This window comes from Caretta caretta, chromosome 2, assembly GCF_965140235.1.
Source record: "Caretta caretta isolate rCarCar2 chromosome 2, rCarCar1.hap1, whole genome shotgun sequence".
Classification (NCBI taxonomy): domain Eukaryota; kingdom Metazoa; phylum Chordata; order Testudines; family Cheloniidae; genus Caretta; species Caretta caretta.
Genome location: NC_134207.1, coordinates 194,727,599 through 194,751,981, shown reverse-complemented (window position 1 = coordinate 194,751,981; position 24,383 = coordinate 194,727,599). Strand labels below are relative to the sequence as shown.

General features: G+C 39.1%; 1 protein-coding gene across 3 annotated transcripts in view; it reads left to right on the top strand.

Moving 5' to 3' along the window:
* Nucleotides 1–24,383, top strand: part of CNOT10 (CCR4-NOT transcription complex subunit 10) — a 63,373-nt gene that overhangs the window by 7,864 nt on the left and 31,126 nt on the right. Inside the window, exons 2-13 of one of the 3 annotated variants that reach the window (XM_048838667.2) lie at nt 3,491–3,585; nt 6,081–6,242; nt 6,630–6,780; nt 9,115–9,260; nt 10,244–10,330; nt 11,145–11,228; nt 12,140–12,257; nt 13,835–13,984; nt 15,171–15,373; nt 20,286–20,407; nt 21,362–21,538; nt 24,239–24,364. In XM_048838667.2, the coding sequence (XP_048694624.1) occupies nt 3,491–3,585; nt 6,081–6,242; nt 6,630–6,780; nt 9,115–9,260; nt 10,244–10,330; nt 11,145–11,228; nt 12,140–12,257; nt 13,835–13,984; nt 15,171–15,373; nt 20,286–20,407; nt 21,362–21,538; nt 24,239–24,364 (1,621 nt within the window). The remainder of the gene's footprint in view (nt 1–3,490; nt 3,586–6,080; nt 6,243–6,629; nt 6,781–9,114; nt 9,261–10,243; nt 10,331–11,144; nt 11,229–12,139; nt 12,258–13,834; nt 13,985–15,170; nt 15,374–20,285; nt 20,408–21,361; nt 21,539–24,238; nt 24,365–24,383) is intronic. The other 2 variants (XM_048838669.2, XM_048838668.2) reach the window with 2 other exon arrangements.

Genomic DNA, 24,383 nt, shown 5'->3' with positions numbered 1-24,383 from the left:
CGATTTATAGCTTTGAATCATTGGGTGCTGATGAAGGCTCTTGTGTATCTTCTGGATTGAAAAAAGGACAAATGCCTGTGTTAGAAATATTATTGGAGAGAAGTGGACCCTTGTGTTAGAAATTAATAAGACACGGATTTATGTGCTTTGGTCACATAAGAGATAGAGGTAGAAATAACCTTGAGAAAATTATTATAGAAGGAATGGTGGAGAGTCAGATGACCAGCGAGGGAATGGATAGATGGTGTATGGCAGATCACTGGATGGCCAGCTGCCGAGTGCTCAAAGTTAGCAATGGATTGTGAAGATTTCCAAAAATTGTGATGTAGTGTACTGATGGTCAGGCAAGAATGAATGAATTTACTTGTTTCAACTTTAAGGAGTTATGAGTTTAATAATTCTCTCGTGCGCTTTCTCCCCCCCCCAATCAGTTTCACTTAACCGAGGAATTTTCTGGCCTATCACTTCTGACAGTTGGTCTCAGCTCAGTGGTTAACTTTTTATTTTTGAATATTTGGCTAAATCTATTTCCGAGTTAAGCAGTGGGGGGTGTGAAAGGAACTTTGTATTTGACAATTTATTTTGTATGTACTCTACTCATTTAACTAAATATATTGGTTTCAAATTTTGCATTGAGTTTGGGGGCAGGGCAAATAGTTTCCTATTTTGAACTGTTAATGATGAAAGATACCTATTTGCAACTGTGCAAATATTCATCTCTTAATGTGTTCCAAACTAGTTAATGGTTATACTGCACATGTATAGCAGATAGTAATTTGTAACATAAATACTCTGGGGCAGCTTGGTTCTTTTATTCCCTAGTGTTGTGGAGGGCCACAGCATTGGCTAGTTCCCTGCCCCACCACAAGATCTAAAGGAGGAATCAGAGTCATTAAGGGTACATCTATGCTGCAATTAAAAACCCATGTCTGGCCCATGCCAGCTGACTCTGGCTCACAGGGCCTGGGCTGTGGGGCTGTTTAATTGCAGTGTAGACTTTTGGGCTCAGGTTGGAGGCTGGGCTCTGGGATCCTCCTAACTCATAGGTAGAACACGGTAGAGTTCTGTAGCAATCCTCATGTGTTCCAGTAACTGCTGAGCAGTGCTGCAAAGTGATCCCAACTCCAGTTGAAGTCAATGTGAATTGAGGTCACTCATTACCTTTCAGGAGCTGGGGTTCTTATGCTTTGAAAATCTTGATACTAGATTAGTGTAATTTTTTTTGTGTTAATTGTTAATGTAAATGTGGAATATTAAAAATTTGAAGGCACTTTTTTGGGCCTGAGTCGGCGTTCATTATAACTTATTTCCAGGTACGAAAGGAGATGTGTTGCTATCTTTCTGTCTTCAAGCTTAACCAATAAGTAGCCTACCAAGTGTCACTTCATTTTCTAATGTAAAATTTTCATTAACGAGACTTCTAAAGTGTAGATGTCCATAGCTGCTGTTGCGTATTTATTTTTCTCATAATATGGGAATGGGCAATGGCAGATGCTTAAGATATGGCAATGATGACATGATAGACCAGTGGTCTCCAACCTTTTCATGCACAAGATCACTTTTTGAATTTAAGATCAATTCAAGATCTACCCTGCCACTTCCCTGAGGCCCCGCCCCATTCACTCCACTCCCCCCCCCCCCCCATTGCTCTCTCTCCCCCACCCTCGCTCACTTTCACTGGGCTGGGGCAGGGGATTGGTGTATGGGAGGGGGGTGCAGGCTCTGGGCTGGGGCTGAGGGGTTTGCAGTGTGGGAGGGGGCTTTGGGCTGAGCCTGGGGGTTGGGGTGCAGGAGTGAGCAAGCTTGGGGTGCAAGCTTTGGGAGGGGGTTTGGGTGCAGGGGTCATTTGGTCATACTGCACCTAATCTCATAGCATCCACTGGACATTTCATGAGTTTTCCTTTTTATTCGTGTCATTTGTGGTTTATAGATCCAAAATCCTTCAGGGATTGTCACAAATCAGTGTAACATTCTCAACTATGGGGTGTGCATTGGCTGAGTCTGGGGCAGGGGGTTGGGGTGCAGGAGTGAGGGGTGTGGGCTCTGGGAGGGAGTTTGGGTGCAGGAGGGGGCTCCGGGCTGGGGCAGGATGTGGGAGGCGTGAGAGGTGCAGGCTCTGGGAGGGAGTTTGGTGCAGGAGGAGGTTGGGGTGCAGGAGGGGGTGCGAGCTATGGTTGGGAGGCACTTACCACAGGCGGCTCCTGGTTGGCAGTGCAGCGAGGCTCAGGCAGGCTGCCTGCCTGCCATGGCCCCATGCCGCTCCCAGAAGCGGCTGGCTGCTGGCACATCTCTGCGGCCCCTGGGTGGGAGGGGGGCAGCGGGTCTCCACGTGCTGCCTGTGCCTGCAATTGCGGCCCCCGCAGCTCCCATTGGCCGGTTCCCGGCCAGTGGGAGCTGCGGGGACTGTTCTGGGGGCAGGGGCAGTGTGCAGATCCCGCTCCCCGCAGGGGCCACAGAGATGTGCCAGCAGCCAGCCGCTTCTGGAAGCAGCGAGGGGCTGGGGCAGGCAGGCAGCCTGCCAGACCCCTGCTGCGCCACCAGACTTTTAGAGGCCCGGAGATCGTGATTGACTGGCAGAGGCTCCAGGATCGACCAGTCTATCGCGATGGATGAGTTGGTGACCACTGTGATAGACGGTACTGTGTAATTTACAGATAAAAGCATAAGGTTAGATAACTAAGGATCATATAGATTAATATTTTAGTGTCTAGTGGGAAGAAGAAAACAGTAGATTTATAGAGCTCCCCATGCACAATAAAATGACAACAAAAAATAAATTAGAGTAAAACTGAAACAGCAAAACATGAGAAATAGGAAACTCTTCTCTTCAAGGGTGAAAAAACATAGTGGTTCATATCATTTTGTGGGCTTCAGGACTATGTATGTGGTTTCTATGCAGTGTGCATCTTTTTAATATAATGCTGCTGGATAAACTTATTTTAGTAATATCCTAGTAATGGTTTTTGCCAGCTATTTTCTGTGAATATAAAAACCCCATACTTTTAAGAGTGAAATCTAAAATCATCCTTTTATGTACAAATTTACAGCTGTAAGTTACTCCGTTTAAGATACACTGTGAAAATGAATCAATGGTGATGTGATGTCTATACATGACAAGTGTCAGAGTAGCAGCCATGTTAGTCTGTATTTACAAAAAGAAAAGGAGGACTAGTGGTGCCACTAATACTCCTTTTTTTTCTTTATACGTTACAAGTAACTTAGTAAGGGAAGGTTGTTGTTCCAATTTTCAGCAGAGGAATTCTAGCTTTCAGGGGTGAAATTTTTCATTCCGAAGTTATAGTACTATCAGTTCAGAGTTGAATTTAGCTTTTTACAGTGTTGCTATCATTGCTTAAGGTGCTTTAGGTATGAATAAGAAGATCTTGAGGGAAAGGAAGGGAATGTGTAATGGAAGGAATGGAGTTATGTTTATTAACCTTAGTTGCAAATATAACTAATGTTTTCTGTACTCTTCTGTTTATTTTTTCAGATCAGGGAACTGAGAAACATGAAGGAACAGTTACTTCCTCTGGGATTACTGATCAGGAAAAGGAGCTGTCAAGTAGTGCATTACAAGCTTTTAATGTAAGAAAAGGCTTAAACTTCAAAACTTTCTGTTGAACTTACTTGATTATTTAAACTATCACCTGGCAACCAATTTGTTCCCTTTTTTTTTTTTTTCAAGAGTAATAGTAAATGTATCAACAACATAAATAAATTAAATCTAAATTAGTAGCAGACTTCATTATAATATAGTGACATGTCCATTTTGATTAATCTAAGATATCTGATATAATGTGAGAAGACATAGAGGGCTCTTGAATTTAGGGCAAACAGAAACATAACCAAATCTTTTTCTAGGTTCCCAGAGTTCAGTCACTATCAATGCTATGTGATTGGTGAGAATTGGGTAAAATAAGCAGACAGCTATTTTGTGACAGTTCTGTCAACTCTGTGTGCACTCACTGAAGAAAAGTTTCCCTAATTTTAGCTATCAATTTGTGGACTTCAAAATAGTTTAAAAAAGCGAAGTTCCTTTATCATTTTGGCTGTCCTGCTGAATATACTTTTGTAGTATACTTTTGAACACTACACAACATTTAAATGTCCACATAAAGGACTTACACACAATAATTTGGTAACTTGTGTTCAATACCTCTTCCTATACTTCCTGGAAGCTTTTGTTTGTATATTTAGTAATGTGAAGGCACAAGCTATAAGCTTTTTAATTTTATTTACTTCTTATTTCATATTTCATTCCTGTTTTGTATTCTGTAGCTTATGGCTGTTGGAGGTATGTTTCCGTTTCTTTGTTTTTCTTTGTACTTACTTTTTTCTACCTTGAATTTCATAAACCAGTTTTCTTATGATACATCTAGTTTATCCAAATCATTTGAATTGGTTGTGTTGCTCATTTTAGATGTCCATCCTCCTTTTCCATTTTGTTGATCATATGCCAATATTGCTTATACAATATTGTTATATAAAGTGAACAAAATTGTCCTAATATAGGCTCTAGTGGCATTATCACCCTCTCATTTCTCAAGTGATTCCACATCCTATTGTCCTGTCTTAGGTATCCTTAACTTTTTTCCTCTTTGGATAGTGGGAAAGGATTTTTTTTGAGCTAATTTCATATTATTCTAACTGGATTTGAATGACCTACTGCTACCTTTGTTATTGGTTCTAATATGGACCCAGCCCACTTTGCTTATCCACTCATGATATAATGTCTCTGTACCTAGAAGACTTTTAACATATCCGGTTCTAAGGAGGTGACAAAAGAAGACAGAACCACATCTACACTTCCAGTTGTCAGTATTGCTTAGTGTTAAGTTGCCCATAAGTAACCTTGTCAAATGTTTTTGTCATTTCCCTTTCTGGCAGAGCTCCCTGACAGGAGGATGCTGAGAGAGGAGCCCAGGGGTGCTCAGTGTAGTAGAATCAGCAGAAGGGGAAAGAGTAAGATCTTGTGTAATATCTTGCTAAGAAGAGCTCAGGGAGACCCAAGAGAACAGTGTTGGACTCTGAGTGCATCAAGTAGTGGCAGATAAGGGAAGGAATCTGCAAGCCTGACAAGTTAGATAGGAAGTAGTCTCTGGATGAAGAGAGGAGAGGAACTTGAGGCCAGAGAAGATTACCACTCCGGGATGGCACTTGATGCTGGAGCAGGAGGAGGGATTGGGTTCCCCATCACCTCAGCAGCACTACCTCTAGGTGGCGCTGCTGAAATCTGTGCTACCCAGGGGAGAGTGCAATTGACTATTGTGAAACCCTGCTGTCTAACAAAGGAATTGCTTGCAGGTGGAAGGCCAAAGATAGTTTTGCTCTGTCATAATAAACCAGACTCCAAGTGGAGACTTACGTGAAACACATGAGTATGTGCAAGTCAGAGGAGAAACTGAGGCCTAGATGACCAGTTGCTGGAATACACCAACCCTGTTGCACATGCCCTCAAATAAATTGTGAAGTAGTTTATTTAAAGCTGGATTATTAAAGTTGGTAGATCTCAAACTTCACCTGCATTTATTTTTTTATATGTTTGTTTGTATAGGCTAACACTTTAATATGTTCCCCACTCAGATGCCTCAGTGTTTTTTTTTTTTCCCCTCAGAGTTATAGCCTGATATTTATAAGCAACTCTACAATAACAAAAAAGTGTACTCATGACTGGAGAAGGGATTGTGAAAATTCTGAAAGGAAGACAGGTTTTAGTTTCAAGATTCCAGAGGGCTAATATAAACAAGGACGAATACATTAGAAACTTCCCTTTCAAATAATTTTAGGATTCTTCCATTTCAACTCTTCTTTCACAGATTTCTTTCAATTTCTTTGAATCTTGTGCTCAATTTTAGATTTGTTTCCCATATTAATTTTCATCAGTCTCCCATTACAGCACACCTTTAGTTATGTTTTGTGTTTCAGCTTGGCAGGAAACAATTGTCTTTATGGGTGTGAAGAGTGGAAATACAATTTTATTCTATAAACTGGAAGAGAGTACTTTTATATTGAGTTACTAACATGTTGATTAAACATTTTTTCCTAATGTATATTGTTGATGTGTGTGCTCCCACTTACAGGCTGGGAATTATGATGCTTGTCTGCAACATCTTAGCTGCTTGCAAGAAATAAACAAAGATGACTACAAAATAACTTTGAATACAGCTGTTGCAGAGTTCTGTAAAAATAACCAGACTACAACAGACAACTTGAAACAAACACTTAATCAACTGAAGAATCAGGTAATGCAAAAATAGTGAGGTGCTTTTTGAATTCAAGTAGTGTCTTCCGCTTACATCACGGTTGGGGCCCTCTATCAGTTGACAGAACAAGAAATAATTTGTAAAGTTTAGATAGAATAGTGTCTTGGTTATTCAAGTAGTTTTATTTTCTGCTTTTAATTTAATTATGTTCGTAAATGCTTTGTTTATATCAATACTTCCCATTAACACTATATAAGGGTTTATTAGCCTATGAGTAGAAGGTGAAATTTTCTTTATCTTCATACGTGGATCAGTCCATAGCTTTTAACTATTGTTTCCAAATATTGGACCTTTTCCCCCCACAGTGAATACAGGAATTCTGACTAAAACAAATTTACTTTTTTTTTTTTTTTTTTTTTTTGGTAGGTTCATTCAGCTGTTGAAGAAATGGATGGCTTAGACGATGTTGAAAACAGCATGCTTTACTACAATCAGGCGGTTATTCTGTATCATCTGCGTCAATACACTGAAGCAATATCGGTTGGAGAGAAGCTTTACCAGTTTATAGAACCTTTTGGTATGTAGATAGGAAGGCAAAGTTATTTCTTATATTTGTTCCCCTCTGGTTTAATGGCTGCAGACTATTAAACTGTTTCTTGACCGAAAGCTTCTTGTGATTGATTCTTCTGATTAAGAGGGTGTGTGTGTGTGTGTATTATATAAATATGAATGATCTGCATTAGCAATTGATACACACGCGCGCACACACAGTAGCTGAGATTTAGAAATAAAGAAGGTGCAGTATGTGTATATCAAGAGAAGCATGATTCAAACATGGGGGCTATGTCTTAAGATAGCAGTAGAACAATGTTTCCCAAACTTGGGACGCTGCTTGTTCAGGGAAAGCCCCTGGCGGGCCGGGCTGGTTTGTTTCCCTGCTGTGTCCGCAGGTTCGGCCGATCGCGGTTCCCACTGGCTGTGGTTCGCCGCTCCAGGCCAATGGGGGCTGCAGGAAGTGGTGGCTGGTATGTCCCTCAGCTTGTGCCGTTTCCTGCAGCCCCTATTGGCCCGCAGCTGCAAACTGCAGCCAGCGGGAGCCGTGATCATCCGAACCTGCGAACGTGGCAGGTAAACAAACCAGCCTGGCCTGCCAGGGGCTTTCCCTGAACAAGCGGCGTCCCAAGTTTGGGAAACACTGCAGGAGAACATATATTATTTTTATCTTGAATATGAAATGGATGTTAAGGGGTTGACTTCTTTCCGAAGATGCATGTGCAAATACCATGATTGTACATGCAGAATCTTATATGTGCATGAACAAATGGGCAGTTAAGCATACAATGCAATTCGTGTGTGTGTGCGCGCGTGCAAATAATCTATAGGGCTACACAAGCTGTAAGGAACTGTGATAACCAGACATGCCAAACCCACGAAAAAACGCAGAAATTGGGCTTGTTTTTGTCTTAATTAGCTTGTGAGTTGCTTGTTGGCTAGTTTATGGCTTGTAGCTTGTTGCTTCTTTTTTTTGATCAGCTCCCAGAAAGCAGGGGCAAGTGGGGTAAAGAGTCAAGGGTGCACAGCAGGCCCACCACAGTCCCAGACTGCACACCGGCGGGATCTAGTCACATAGAGTGTTGGGGTTCTTAGGAATTGGCTTGTTTTGAAATGGGATCACCTTGATTTTTGGCTTATTGTGAAGTCTGGGTGCTTATTTACTGCATGAAAGTTGGCAACTGTGGGATAACTTGTATGTAATTGTATGCACTCACCTTTGAAAATTAAGTCCCCCATAACTGTAAACAGTGGCTCTCTGTGTAGTGGAATGGTGCTGTGCTTGCCTGATAGGATTTAGAAACCTTGCTGAGCTACAGAAGTGTTAAGGTTGTTTGCTGATGCATGCTTGTGTGTGGGGGTGGGGTGGGGCGGGTCGTTGTCAGTAAATCCATTAAGTGAGAGCAACCGAAGGAACAACACATTGTCAATTTTTTATATGCCAACTATCATACTGGTGTATGATATCATACATGAACTTAGGGTTCAGTCTCAAAGGCATCTATGCAGAGACACTTAGCCTTGTGTAGAATTCTACTGACTTTGATGGGATTCCATGTAGCCATATAGGTCTGCCCACATTGATCCCTTTAGGGGATTGGTTCTCCAGTGCTTACCAGTTAGACCAACTTTCAAAATAAATTTTTTTTTTAAGAGGAAATGTTTAATTGTCTCAATATTATATATTGTATAGGCTTGTTCATAAGCCAAATAATTTTGGTAAAGTGACGCATCAAAGAGCAGGGGTCAGCTTATAAATGGGTCTACACTAAAATTTGATGATTTTAAACTCTATGAAATCATTGAATTGAATATCTATCTAATATATTGTCGTTTTGTTTACCTGGAGCGTTCACAGGCACGGAGCCCCTCAGTTCCCTGTGGCCGTGGTTCGCCATTTCCAGCCAATGGGAGCAGAAAACTGCGGCCACTGGGAGCTGAGGGGCTCCGTGCCTGTGAACGCTCCAGATAAACAACACATCCCGACCCGCCAGTGGCTTACCCTGACGGGCTGGGAGCCAAAGTGTGCCAACCCCTGAAATATAGGGTTGGCATATGAAAGAGTCACACGGTTTTTACTATTTTTACCTATCCATCTTGGGAGGGCGGGGGGGGAGGAGTCTGCTTACAAACGAACAGGCTAATGAATGAGTATATACGGTATTTTAATGTTGACAGGTCAACATTTTCAGTGTTTGTAGGTTTGTTCATCAGGATCACCATATATAGTGCATTCAAATTAATTTTAGAACACTTTATGACAGTGCTTTATGGCTATGGGTGTTTTCCCAGTTATGGATTAGTGTGGGCTACATATTAAAAATATAATATTTCTTTCTCCTTTCTTTGTCTGATGTAGAAGAGAAGTTTGCCCAGGCTGTGTGCTTCCTGCTTGTAGACTTGTATCTGCTAACTTACCAGGCTGAGAAAGCCTTGCATCTGCTTTCCGTTTTGGAAAAAATGATTTCTCAGGGCAATAATAACAAAAATGGAAAAAATAATGAGGTGAGTATGTTTCAGAGGACCTTATTTAAAAAACAACAACTATTGGGTGTATTCATGGCAATATGCTTTGGGCTAATCCAAAAATAACCAATAGCTTTTTCAAATAGTTTAAATTTTAAAAACTATGTTAGCATGGTTTTAATCTTAGACTGCCACTGGTCACTTTGTAACTCTGTTTAATTACATTTGGCATGTGTATATATATTCTCCTGCATCCCAAAAGATTGAGAGGTGTTTCCTATTGTCAGATTTTGCATTAGTGGGACGGGTACAGTCTTTAAGGTCAAATATTCCCACTTTGTCTCCCTGGCTGACAGCTTTAAGCTGTAACCAAGAAGCTCTTGCTTTGGACTGCAGTTCCTTTGACCCTGAGCCAGGGAAGTAACTAGTAGGTCAGAGAAGAATTGCCTCTGCTGGTTGAGAGATCGGAGGCGTCCTTGAGTATATGAGACGTGTTCATGTGTTGCTAGTTGGGGTGAAATATGCTTTAGTTGGCACTGAAATTCTGCTACTAAGAAGTACCCTTTTTGGAGTAAGAAGTAGATTGAGGCTAGACAGGGATCTAATTGAATATAGAACACTTCTTTGTTCTGTTAAAGGAATCTATTGTTGTCTATCTTAAGTGTACACTAACTTTACTGAAGAGTCTGAAGGACAATAGAAGGTGACTTGCATGAAAATGTCATTTGCAGAACCTAAGGATGTATAGATAAAATGTCCTTGGCTTCCTTATGTGTTAGTGAACTCTTAAAAACCACCTAAGTGCCAGAACAGGATGTGATGATATTAGCAGACGTTCTTGTGTGAACATGGACCTTCATTCTCTATAATCTGGTGCGTTTGTTCTTGGATGCAGATTTAAATATGACTGTGTTTTCTTCAGTGGACATCGATTTTCCCCTCTGATATTAAACCTAAGAAAAATAAACCTGTACACTGGATTAAAGACGAAATAATATTTTCTCCTTTTAATTTGTGTTCAGACAGGTAATAACGCAAATAAGGAGTCATCTAATCATAGGGCTGAAAGTGGAGCTTTAATAGAAGCTGCAAAATCTAAGATACATCAGGTAGGAAACTTTTTGGTGTCCAGAATTAGATATTTATATGCAATTTAAAATTGATGATCTCATTTATCTTTATTAAAAAGAGGTATTGAATACTGTGAATCTAGTTAGTCTTTAAAATTAGTTTAAAAGTAGTTTCGGATACTACACCTGCTCCTGAATTCCTTGACTATTTGTAAAACAACCCCTCCACCCCCAGTGTCTGTATTTTAATTTCTCCCGTGTTTCTGTAAAATCTACACAAGTAAGGAAAGCTGACTAAAGAACAAAGGGGCAGAACTTCAAATGGTGTTAATTGTTGTATCTCCATTGAAATCAGTAGAGCTATGACCGCTTATACCGTAATAGTGGAATTATGACAGTTTACACCAGCTGAGGAGCTGCCCCAGAGGACTATTAAATGAATAAAAAGAAAACTGAAAAATATTTTTCTCTGATCTTTGTTACAGAAGTTACTTATCACAATAGTAACAAAAAATTGTATCGCTGAGATTTTTTAACTAAGGGCTGATGTTGAAGTTTTGAAACTTGTTACTCAACCATCATACTGAATCTCTTTTACAATCCATTTTACAGGATTCTGTAGGAGTTATTTTGTTAGAAGCCTGTAATTAAATTTTCTCTTTATATTCTGAAGAGGAGTTTTATTTTTAGACAGTTTTTAAATAGCTTTTCTTAATGTATATAAGTACAATATTGTGTAGTAAACTTAGGCATGTTGCATCTTACAGATAACATCAAACTGCATAATTTACTAAACTGTTTTAAAACGTTAATTTTTAAAATTATACTAATGAATTTTTTTTTAATTTAACAGTATAAAGTGAGAGCCTATATCCAGATGAAGTCTCTAAAAGCATGCAAAAGGGAGATTAAGTCTGTTATGAATACAGCTGGAAATGTAAGCTTTTTTTAAAGCATAGTCTGTTTGCAGTCTAGGTCAATGCTCTGTCCTAAAACTAAACTCGTTTGACTTTATTTCTGTTCTAAAGTTTGAGACTATGGGGAAGTGTCTGAAATAAGAAGAGCTTTGGCATTAGTCTTGTTTATAATTTACTTTTGTATAATTGCAACTCATTATTATGGAATTATTATTTGGATTGGCTATTTATGTGCTCAGAAAATCACGCTCAGGGTTTTTGTTAATTTAAGATATAAAAGTTTAAAAAATGAAGCACTATATAAACAAACTCTAAAGCATGGATTATAATAACCTTAATCAAAGAGTAAGCGACTCCCAACAGAATGTAAATTTCTCTAGAAAAGTTATGGAAGTCTAATCTCCAGTTGATGCAAAGAACTTTATTCACTGACTAGAATAAGTTTTCCTGTTCATTGATAGGATTAAACTACTCCATAGTTGATCAATAATAAGAATTTGGGGGTACTAAAATCTGTTGCTTCAGTTGAAGTTTTTCAGATCCTTTCATTTTGTTAGAGGCAGTATGTCCAATATAATTCACTTTTGCAGAGCTGGAAGAAGATGCATTCTAGTGCATTCTTTCCATGTGAAGAAAATAAGAATGTTTACAGAACAGTTTGTATGTATGTGTGGTATTTTTCAATTTTTTTTTTTTAAAGCAGTTACAAAAACTTTTAGTTAGAAGTCAAGGTGAATTGTCATTGATAGCTATGAGAGTTCTAGAAAGAGAAAAATGTTAACTATATATCTGAGGAACAAGTTTTGCTGCATTAAAATAAACACTTCTGTTTTAAAATAGCAACAATTGTCAAACTGTGTTACTATTGCAGTTTAACAATAACAGTAGATCTCCTAAAGCAATTGATAAATAATTCTTGTTTTCTTCACAGTCTGCTCCTTCTCTCTTTCTTAAGAGCAATTTTGAGTATTTGAGGGGGAATTATCGGAAAGCAGTAAAACTGTTAAACAGCTCAAACATTGCTGAACATCCAGGATTCATGAAAACAGGTAAAATAAAGCATAAAACTCTGATTGTGCAACCACTTACACACATGCTTATCTTTACACACAAGTAGTCTCATTGAGTTCAGTTTTAAAAGACATTTTTTGGTGCATAAAACCCAGTTCTTTTTTATTTTGTATGAACTGGGTTTTCCAATGTTTTAATTCTCATTGAGTTCAGTAAGACTATTCACAAGCGTTCAAGTTAAGCGTGTGTGTAAGTGCTTACAACACTGGGGCCTTAAATACCATGTTTCTTTATCTTCCTTAGCTCATTTTCCATATCCTTTTCCTCCCAACCCCTAATTGTTTTTGTGTCTGTTTAAAACAAAACTCTAATCCAGCCTAGCAGATATTTAGGAGTATTGTCACATGAAGAGGTGAGGTGTTTTTTTTTTTATTTTATTTTGTTTTATTGGTGTTTTGTTTTTTTTTGGAATGCCTATGTTTGGACCAGTAGAAACTAGAAGCATAATGGAAGGTGAGTGTGAGGTTCTATGCTGCGCCCAGGGGAGACGTTATATGAGACACGGTGCTAGCTGCAGGGTGAATTCAAAGTTTGCATTGAGTGTTTGCGGTTGGCTCAAATCTTGTGGAGCTTAAACTACTTGTAAATATTTATATCTTCTTTCAAGTGAGATGGAAGGCATAAAAATGGTCTTTTAGCCAACATTGGTAACTTAAAACCTTGGAAAACCCAGTTCATACAAATGATAAAAATGGGTTTAATGCAAGAAAAGACATTTCTGTGTTTTAAATAATATAGCTATTAAATGCCCTTTCTTCCATAAAGTTTCATTCGCCGTGTTTTTTTGCAACACTTCTTAATATGCTCTGTGAAACCTCTTGCCACCACAAGGGTGTTTCTTCATCTAGCAGGTATTGTTGGAGAAATAGCAGCTACATGAATAATAGTCATGGAATCTGCCCTGGAAATATCACAGTTCTCTGATTACTTGAATAGATGCAATTAAATAAATATGAAGTTGCTTAATTTAGAAACTAAGTTATTTTTTATTAGTGGTAACCTTGTGAAACTGCCTTTATAAGTAAATAGGTCAAAAGTTAAATTGTCAATGTTTTCTGAACACCATGTATGTGCAGTTTCAATCTGAGAAGCCCTCATTTCTCTTCTGCTTGTATAGTTGGATTAGTGTATTTGCTTATTTTATTAAACATTGAGCAGATAATGTCATGTAAGAATTTCCTTCTTACAGGAGCCATATGTCAGAAAACTGCAAGTGTTTACACATGAAGTACTAAGAGAACTTTCAGATTAATGTGCTGTAAATTGAAATCTGCCACAGTGGTTTTATTCCCTGCTGTTCAAGAACATGATGCATGAGAAGCTCACCAAACCCCTTACCACTTATCAATTTAAATAATGTTGTGTGTTCAAAGGAAGTAAAATGGTACACAGAAGTAGTAGGTGATTAATTTATTGTCTCATTGGTCTTCATAATCGATCATATCATACTATGTTTAGTTTAGCTCTTCACAGGAGTATCTTGCTAAGAATGTACAATAATGTCCTGAGCTATAAAAATGTTTTGATTTCTGATTATATTTTGCTGTTTTCTCAGGTGAATGCTTAAGGTGCATGTTTTGGAACAATCTCGGCTGCATTCATTTTGCTATGGGAAAGCACAATTTAGGAATCTTCTACTTTAAAAAGGCCCTGCAGGAAAATGATAATGCATGTGCACAACTAGGAACAGGTAGCACAGACCCAGGTAAGACCTGTAACAGACACAAAGCGTGGTGGTGAAGTGAGTGTTTTGATTCAAATAAATTGTTACTGGAGAGCTTATATTAGTACTTCTTTTTTTAGTAATTACCATTCAGTGATCCACAAGGGATAGGGTAAGAAGGAAGGGAGTTTTGAGTGTACTTGATTTCAGAATATAGCTGCCTGCTGTCAGAAATAGATGATGAAAGGTGTGTCATTTTCTTGCTTGCTTCAGCATGTTGGAAGCTTTGGTAATTATTTCTACATTTGTTTACGCTATTTGATTGTCAGTCAAGAGGGTCTGAAATAAACACAGTTTTCCTGCCCTATTGTACATCATTAAAACCATTACTCATGATCTTGCTGACTTGGATTGAGTCATCAAGGTTTGAAAGTCTCTCTCATTTGCTGCCTTAAAAATCATTTTAACTGTGTTTTGTCTTAAATACAAACTTCTCAACCTTTTTTGTTAGTGAACTGTCCAGGTTTGTGTGAATTTTCACCTACAATTAGTCTGATTTCATTATGTTTATCTGACGCCGACTTTGATATAATCAAAGTTTTTTTGTTTTTTTGTTTTTTTTTTAAAAAGCCTGATTTTTAAATGATTCATGATACTGTATCTCTTAATTGTAACTCAGTCTGTTATTATGAGTTTGTTTGGTTTTTTTTTTTTTTTTCAACCAGAAATCTTGCATCAAGTCATATTTCATTTTATGTTAAATCCACACTTTACCAATTTGACAACTAGTTCTCAGTGTAGCTTGTTAATTCTTATAAGTGTGTATTATGGTGGTATAGACCGTAATGTCAATAAAAAGGGAGAGGCTGTTTATGATGATATTAAAATAGTAAAACAGGCACTTTTAAAAAGTGGAACTAATTTGTTACAAATTTTATAAAAATTGAGAATAATGGAGAAGCCAAGGGCATTTAGATGACTTTGGAGTTGTATGATATTTCATATCTAATATATTGAGTAATCAGCATAGTTAGTTAATAAGATTAAAACAGTCTATACTCTGACTAAGGTGCATTTTTTTGTTCTGAGGTCAACTCTAAGGTGGGAGGAATTTATTTACAGAGGGAAATTAGTGAATGTTTATATGATGCAATTATTTTTCCAGCAGTATTCTTTCATTTCTGCCCTCTTACACTGGATACCCAATATTATCTAACCTCTCTCACAGGCAAGAAATTTTCAGGGAGACCTATGTGTACGTTGTTGACTAATAAACGGTATGAATTGCTATACAACTGTGGAATTCAGCTTTTACATATTGGGAGACCCCTAGCTGCTTTTGAATGCTTGATAGAAGCTGTCCAAGTTTACCACTCAAACCCACGCCTCTGGTTGAGACTAGCAGAATGCTGCATTGCTGCCAACAAGGGGGTAAGTAAGTCTGCTTCAGAAGCCATCTGATCACACACCACTTCTAAAAACCAGTATCCTTTTGAAAAGAAGAAATATTCCTTGAGTTCTACTGTACATGTTACAGGCCTGCTTCTTCAATATTTAGTTACGCAAATAATATACTATTGTGAATTTATATCAAATTATTTTAATATGAAGATATCTACCTGCTTTACAAAGGTGGATAAGCACTATCTCCATTTTATAGAAGCGGAAATTAAGGTCTGGAGGTTAACTCACTTGTCGTATGGTCAAAAAATGTCGTGGTAGCTATTTTAGAATATTAGTAAGGGATAACAGGAAAATATGTAAGTGGATGTTAGGACAATTCCTCACTAAAGTTATAGGCTTTGTATATGAGACTAGTGAAGCATGCTTTCTCCTGGCAAATTTATATGACATTAATGCATTTAGACCATATTTAACTCATTACAATACTTGGTAGACATTTTTAACGTGCTCTGAAGCAGAGTTGTCTCCCAAGTCTCTGCATGGCTTAGATTTGATTTTGTACTGACTTTATTTTGGGGCTAAAAATAAAGATAAGGAATGAATCAGCGGTAGTTTGCAGTGTGGCTTCACCCGTTAATAAGATACAACATGCTACTTCTCCATGGTGAAAACTCAGACTTGCCTTATCATGCCGTCTCATTCACCCCACTGTTCTTAGGTACTTAATGGGACCTAACCTTCCCATTGTGCTTTCACACTGATAGCAAAATTTTACTCCCTCTTCAGGCCATATTGTTCCTTGACCCAGTAGAACTAGTTGTACTGTGGGGTAGTTGTACTGTGAAAAGGAGAATCACAGGATTTAAAAGTCTTGCATGGGCTGTACATCCTTCTCTGTCCTGTGGAGTTCTGCTCTGCTGGGGCTCTCAGTGCAAGGAGTTTCGGGGATGGGAAGTAGTAAGGTTAAGTGGAACTGCTGGCCAGTTCTCTTATGGGAGCATAAATATCCATGCAGACCGTTGCTAGCAGTTACAGTATAACTACTGCTGCTCTGTGGCAGTGGGGTGGGTTTCTTTCTCTTCTCTCCCACTCCCTTCTCCCAGTCTCAGTGGAAATTCCCACTCCACGCATCCCACATCCATATGCCAAGATGTATGATTTGAGTGCAAGTATATTGTTACATTTGCACACACAAATGTGTTAGCTGGCTTCTTGTGACCTGTATTTGTTTACTGCTGAATATGCTGGTATCTAAATCCTACAAATTGTCTTACTGTGTCAGTCCCTCTAGTCCAATGCCCTGTCTCTGATAGTAACCAGTACTAGGTGCTTTTAAAAGAAGGTGGGCAGAATTCTGACCAGTGTCATTTAGTGGTTGGCATTTGTCCTGGTTCTGGTTCATGAGGGTTGGTTTGTATCCCTTAGGATAAACAAAAAACAAGTCCTATCTAATATAAATATTTTCTCAAAGTAGGGGTATGGACTGCATGTGATAGGAATCTAAACAGGATATAAGCAACAAGCCATACAGTGGTGTATGTAGAATCCTGGTATATGACCTTTTTCCTTTCTTTTCACACATCCAAAACTAACTGCAGGCTTTCATAATTTCCTATCTTGATTATTGCACCCTTTTTCTCTCTGGCTTCTCTGAAATCTGGGCCACTCTATCCAGTCTGTACAAAAATGCATCATCTCTGCTCTTCGTTCTGATCCCATCCTCCTCTCTTTGAATCCCTCCACTGGAAACTCTTCTCTCACAGTATCAAGTTGAAATTTCTTGTTCTTTTTGACTTTCAGTGCCTTACACAACTCTTCCCATCCCTGTTTTTATGTAGTTTTGTTCTCTTTATTGCATGCACTTCTGCTCATGTATTTGCTCCTACAAACACTTTCATGTTTTCACCAATGCTATCCTTGAATTGTTCTGTAAGGTTCCTCTACTCCAGTGATTTTCAAACTTTTGTACTTGTGACCCATTTTATGCAGCAAGCCTCTGAATGTGACCCCCTTTATAAATTAAAAACACTACTTTTATGTTTAACATTTATTATAAATGCTGGAGGCGAAGCAGGGTTTGGGGGTGGAGTTTGACTGCTCAGGACCCCCCCATGCAATAACCTTACGACCCCCAGTTTGAGAACCCCTGCTCTACTCTCTTTCCTCCTTTAATTCCCTCTCAAGACCTGCTTGTCTCATGTTGCCTACAAGAAACCAGCCAGTACTTAATAGCTAGGCTTACAAATATAGAAAATGTTATGTATGGTGCCTCTCCCCCACATTTTATGTTTCTGCCTTTTGGATTGTAAGACTTTTGGGATTGGGACCATATTTACATCAGACTGTAAAGCTCCTAGCCCAGTGGGGCCCTAATCCTGATACAGGACTTGGACATTACCATGAAAGAAATATTTAATAACAGTGATGTCACAAGAAATTCTCAGGTCCATGGCCTGCCTTAATCTGGCCCTGATTCTATGCACACCACATCATGGGACATGGCTCTGCCCCTGTGCTGTGGCCTTGCATCCCACTTGAAATGGTAGCAGCAGGGCCTTCCGTTCTCAGAGAGGCAGGGGCAGCGGATCCTCTTCTCTTCTCCTGGAGTGCACCAGCAGCCCACGGGATGGTCTCCCACAGCTTTCTCCAAGAAAAGCAAGGGTGGCAGTAGGAGGGCCCCCAGTTCTTTCTCCAGAACCTGTAGTATTTATTTTAGTGGGTGGGCTAAGCCCACTGCATTATTCTCCTTCTGCTACACAGACCCATGTTGGGATGATGTCAAGTTTGGTGGGGGGATGTTTGCCGAGATTGGGAGTTAACACCCCATTGAGATACAGGGGCAGTTCATATCTGTTAAAGCTACTGCTTTATGCTCTCTGGAAGCTCATGCAGATGTCATTGCGTTGGATCACGTTTTCATGCTTTTCTTCACAATTGTTGAGGGCTAGAAACGTACTTTATTTTATCATAGATGGAGCTGGTAACTGCTGCTATAATTGGGGTTTCCTGGCTCTTCTCAGTAGAAGACTTTGTTTGGCTTATAACTTTGCCAGACTTAAACTGTGTAGGCTGAAATTGTCCATGCTGGGTGTCTACCTCACAATGAATCTTTTTGAAACTTTCAGCAAAAATGGTTCAGCTGTTTAAGGGAAAATGTCCTTTTGCCTATGTTAAAAATCTTACAACCATTTTGTTGAAAAGCTGTAATGCCTGCTTTGGAGCCAGGTCTTGAAATTTGGCCAGGGGAGTTGCATTCGTGTCAGGGATGTGGCTTTTGCTTTTCCCATGGAAGTCTTCCCAAATTTGGCCAAAGTATAAGACTGAAAAAAATCTGCTAGCAAATGCTCCATAAAAATATTGTTAGTTGTGGCAGCCAAATTTTCCAGATTCTGTCTGCACTGAGCATACTCCAGCCTGGGATTGCAGAGGCTGAACTCGACTTTCCCTGCAGTTGCTGCTTCTGGCTGCTGTGGCACTAGGCACTGGAATTAAGCAGGGAGACTCTCTTGTGCTCTCAATATTTCTCCTGCTGGTGACCAGGCAGTGTGAAGCAGGAGCGGCAGCTTGACTGAAATGCAGAGGGGACAAGAGCTGGAAGGGAGAAGATACTGGCACTGGCTGGGCAAGGAGACTAGGGAAAAGGAGCTTGGGAAGGAAGACTGGCACTGAGAGCCTTAGATTTTACAGGGGGCATGGGGAGAAAGATTGGGATTTGGACATGGAAAGGAGGAGACTAGGACTGGAACTGGGATTAGAAACTGGGTTTGGGGAAGAAACTTGTATGCGACTGACACAGGGACAGGTCAGAGGGGACACAGGTAGAAGGAGTCTGGCTTGAGGGGATCAGGAAGTGAAGGGTCTGTACCTAGAAGAGCACACTTCTCTCCCCTCCCCCCGAACCTGGAATTGAACCCAAGGTTGCTGAGTCTTGACGTTCCTCTGCTGTCAGCAAATACTTGTGAAACGCACTGCAAAAGTATGTCACATCTTCTTGGTGACCCCTGAAACATCAAGATGCTTTCACATGATAGACTTTCTGGGTTTTGGGTTTTTTGGTTTTTTTAATACCTGGGAAATTAAACATACAAAACTACATAAAGTTAAGGTTGCAAAGTCAAACACTCAAAAGTTACAAAATGGTGAGGATTAAGATTGCCTGTGGAATCTTAATTCAGATCCCTTGTGCATATATGTTATAATACAGTCTTTAATTACACGATGATATCCTAAATTTTGCCCAGGATCCCTGCCTCATTCAGGGCACAGGATAGACCTGATCTGGGGATACATTAGGGTTGTGTAGCGAAAGAGACATGTCTGTAAGACCCCACCTTTGTTTGTTGCAGAAGTTGGAAAGTTTGTACTATTTGAAGTACTTGGGATGGGTGGCTGTAGGCCCACCCAAAACTAAAGGCCTGAGTTCAGGGAGAAGAACCACTGGACCCATGCATCTATTGAATATGGGGGACAACAAATGAAAAAAATAGGGTGAGGGTGAGGTCAGAATATAAATATTGGTAGTTTAGATTATTTAGCTTCATATTATGTAAAAAATTTTAATGTCCTAGCAATTCTAAATTTGACTATTTTTGAAAATGACTTGGTTCATTGTCTTTCTTTTTTTTTTTATAACAGGAAAGACTAGGTCAATAGACTATTGAACAAATTATCAAAAATAATCCCTGAAGCTTCAAGTTAGTTGGGGTATAGTAAAACTGCATTGTGAGGACAAATTAAAAGTTCCTTATCCTTCATGATATTTGGATGACAGTAAAACTTTCTGGGGTGTTCTACCATCTCCAGGCGAATTCCAAATCAATGCAGGTTAGCTGGGTTCAGTAACGTATGTGTAATGTTCTGTTTTCTCAGCCCTGCAGCTTTTATGTCAAGAAGATCACCTGTTCAGCCTCATTGATATTTTCAATCCTTCTTCTTTTAGACATCAGAACAAGAAACTAAAGGTCTTCCAAGCAAAAAAGGAATTGTACAATCTATTGTAGGTCAAGGCTATCACCGTAAAATAGTCCTTGCCTCACAGTCAATACAGAATGTTGTTTATAAGTAAGTGTGCAAAATTTCTGTACTCTGTTACTTTCTACTCATCTCTGTAAAGGGTGTATGGCTGTTTAGAATATTTTTTTCTGGTAAACTTCCTTGTCTTTAAACGTGAATAACTTTATTCATGTGAATATTCCCATTGATTTATATGGGACTACACATATGGTTAAAGTTACTCATGTGTTGAAATGTTTACAGGCTTGGGGTCTTAGTGGGTGTCTAGTGTTGGATGGGCAACAGAAGGCTTATTTATGTGTTTAATGAAGCTCAAATTTTGGTTGGCCATTTCCTAATTTAATCTCTCTCTAGAATTCATGTTTTCCACCTAGTTGCATGTTAAATTGTTTATAGAAAGGGAAATTATCACAAAAACCCTATCCTAGAAAGTAGCCTAGAGTAGCTTAATAGATAAGATGTACAAAGTTTTATTATTTGTTAGCTAAAGTATCTCATCTTGTAAGAGCCATAACACTTGAAGTAAGATTATATGTGAATTCCCTGTACTTCTAAGTGGTAGAATGTATTGGCTTTGTCTTCAGGCTTCACAACATAATGTGTGCACGTATTCTGTTGTTCCTGCACATCTTGTTTTCTTGTATGTGCACTGATGCTGTGTTTAGTTCTCTACAAGCCGAAGTGTACAAACAAAAAAGAAAAAGTGCCCCAGGATTTTGTATCCAAAGGATCTGATTTTACCAGCACTCTATTTAGGGAGTTCCTGTTGCAATATATGGGACTTCCATGGATGGAGCTCTAAATTAGGATATAATCATTTTGTTGAGTGCATAAAGTAAATATTTAAATTTAACTTATTAAAGCATGAAATTAGTCTTCCACTGGTCCATAGGACAAAGTTGTTCTGTGTCGTCCTGAACTCACTTTTTCTAGAGCATTATATTTTGTGAATGAAGTAGCAATAATATTAGTATAGTTACTAGTTAACCTTCATCTTTCAAGTGATGGGCAGTCCTCAGCTATCCCTGTAGCCAGTATGGAGTTTGCAGCGATTTGTCTAAGAAATGCCTTGCTGTTGCTGCCGGAAGATCAGCAGGAGCCAAAGCAGGAAAATGGATCTAAAACTAATAACCAGTTGGGAGGAAACGCAGAGAACAATGAAAGCAGTGAAGCATGCAGGTAAATACAATAGTAGATATTTCAGTTATTTAAAAAACTTTTTTTTTTCATCCACAGCATCTGAGTGAGATTTCTGTGCCTATTGCCTGTCCTGTAGTTTGACAGGCAGAAAAATAGAAAACGTAAAAGGTGATCTCAAACACATGCAAAGTCATTCTGTTACACTGGTAGCAGTTTTAAGTACTGCTAAGCAAACCTGAGTTAAAATTAGTGATTGGACTTCCACCATCAAACACTTACTTATTTTCTTTCAAAACAAAACAAAAACTACCCTTCAGCAATTAAATTGATTTTTACGAATGTTTTCACTGTCTTTTTACTTACGTTTTACAACTACTAAATGTGTTGACGGTGGTTTTTGTTTTCCCAGTTACCTCGGGGGTGCACATACTTCTGTAATGCTCAGGACTGGTCTATGCTGAACACTCACATTAGAATAGCTTCGTCTCTCGGGGGTGTGAAAAATTCACACTGGTGACAGGTGTAGCTATGCTGACCTAACCCCCAGTGTAAAGAGCACTAGGTCAATGGGAGAGTTTGTCGACCTAGCTACCACCTCTCAGGGAGGTGGACTAACTACAGTGACAACTAACTACAAACTAACAGTGCTGCTGTGGCACTGAAGTGCTTCAGTGTAGACACTCACTAGAGCAACTAACTACAGAACCCCTTCCATCACTGCAGAGACTCTCCACTGGCACACCACAGCAGCACAGCTGCAGCAGAGGCAGCTATGCTGCTGTAGCATTTTAAGTGTAGACAAGCCCTTAGTGTCTTATACTTCAGTTCTAAACATCTGCCCTGGCCTCTGATTTGGTACATAGACAAATCACTCTTGGGTGCTGTATGCGATATTATGCTTATTTCTGAGGTGGGGGATGGAGGTTGGATTTCCATATAAAATCAGGGGTGTTGGAGAAAAGCATTAACAAAATTATGTAGAGAACTTTTCTTGGTTCCTGCCTGCACTGTGCCTGGTGTAATGCCGGTGAGTCCTTCGCTTTCATGGACACAGTCCTCTGAGAAAATGTTTAGAACACCAGCTTTGGGGGAAAAAAACAGGTAATACTGGAGGCCTTAGTTTGTTTAAGAAAAATAATAGAAAGTTGCATTTTGTTATACCCAAGTTCCAATATACAGTACTGAAAGTGCAGAAACCCCATTTATCCCTTTAACAGTTAAGGAATTCAGTCTATGTCGGGTATTTAAAGGAAACTTCTTTTCATTTTCTTTTTTCTTGCTATTGGGAGTATTTTTTCCCCACCATCTTTCCTTAGAAATCCTTCATGATCACAGTCCACAACTTGTGATTTTTCTTAGTGAATCATTCCTAGTGTGTCCCTTTTCCTTAACAGGAGTGAGGAAGAGAAAATGTGCATTGTAGAAGAGGATTTCTTACTGTCATATGATTTCAAAAGCATAGGCTTCTATAACTAACATTTTCACTATACCTCCCAAGGAACATTGTTGCCCCCCAAAAGTCCAATAACTAAGTATTCTCTTCCTGAATTCATGCTGCCAAGTTCTGAAAGGATTTTCATCCATTCCTCTCAGCTAGGAACCTTATCTGTTTGGAGGTAGGGGGTAGGGACAATAGAAGAACCAAGATGGTGACATTCTCCTGAAAATATTGTACACGCTGGACCTTGTAACAGACATTCCCCTGGTGAAAAGGGGGTGGTTTTGTGTGTGTGTTCTACAACTTTAGGTAAGGTTTCTTTTACTTCTATACTTCTCTTGATGTTTGGTCCGAAGTTTGGACTGGAATAACGTCATTCATCTATACATGTATGAGGTAGTGCTTGTGGTAAGCAGAGATGAAGCAGTACTAGACTTGGGTGAAAATTTCTCACTGTTTGTGAAGTGGGCGAAAATAAAAAAAAATCCAAACCAAAAACTTGGTCTGTCGTATCCAAATTGTGTTGTTTTTTCTGCCGAAATGCAAGTGTAGTCTTTCCCCACCTCAGAAGGAAGCTGTTTTTCAGCTTATTGTAAACTGCAGTTCCACGTTTGCCAGTTCAGAAATTAGTGTTTGCTGCCAAAGATGGAAGGAAAGCTTTCAAAATTTGTCTTCAAGAAAAAGAAATGGTGAAAATACAAGTTTTGAGAGAGAAGTACGTCTTGAATTGTCCAAATATATGTGTATATTTCAGGTTTCACATAAGAATATTACTAACTGAAAAATAAGTGGATTCTTGGTGTGGTTGGGGGGTGTGTGTGTGTGTGTGTGTGTGTGTGTATATATATATATATATGATAAAGAATTCCTCTAATTGGACCATACATTGCTAAAAATTTCAAATTGTACTGGGCCTCTTCCTGTCCTTCCCCTAAGTTAGAGATAGCTTCCTTCCTTTTAATACAAACCCAACATAATCTGCATCTACCAGATTTAGTCGTTTCTCCTATAGAATTCTAAAAATAGCTTAAAGCTGCATAAGGTAGTGTTGGTGTTTTTTTTTTCTTTTGTTGGTAAAAGGTTGTCACTGCCTCCCCCCAAAATTGGAATTGTTAATGATACCAGTGCTTGAAGTATTGCCAGCCCTCACTTTTGCTTCTTTGTCCAGCTTTTTCCATTTCAACATGTAGGATTCTTGCTGTTGTTTTTTAAAAAAAAAAAAAAAAAAAAAAAAAGGCGGGGGGGATGAGGGGGATTAGTGTCCGTCGTTATTGCATTTACATTCCTTTTTTTTGTTAAAGGCTTGAAGGTCACTGCTCGCAATTAACAGGCTGTCTTCATTTCAGCAGTAAAAGTCATGAAGGAGATAAATTCATTCCAGCTCCACCTTCTTCACCTCTGAGAAAACAGGAATTAGAAAATTTAAGGTAAATACTTCTATTGCTT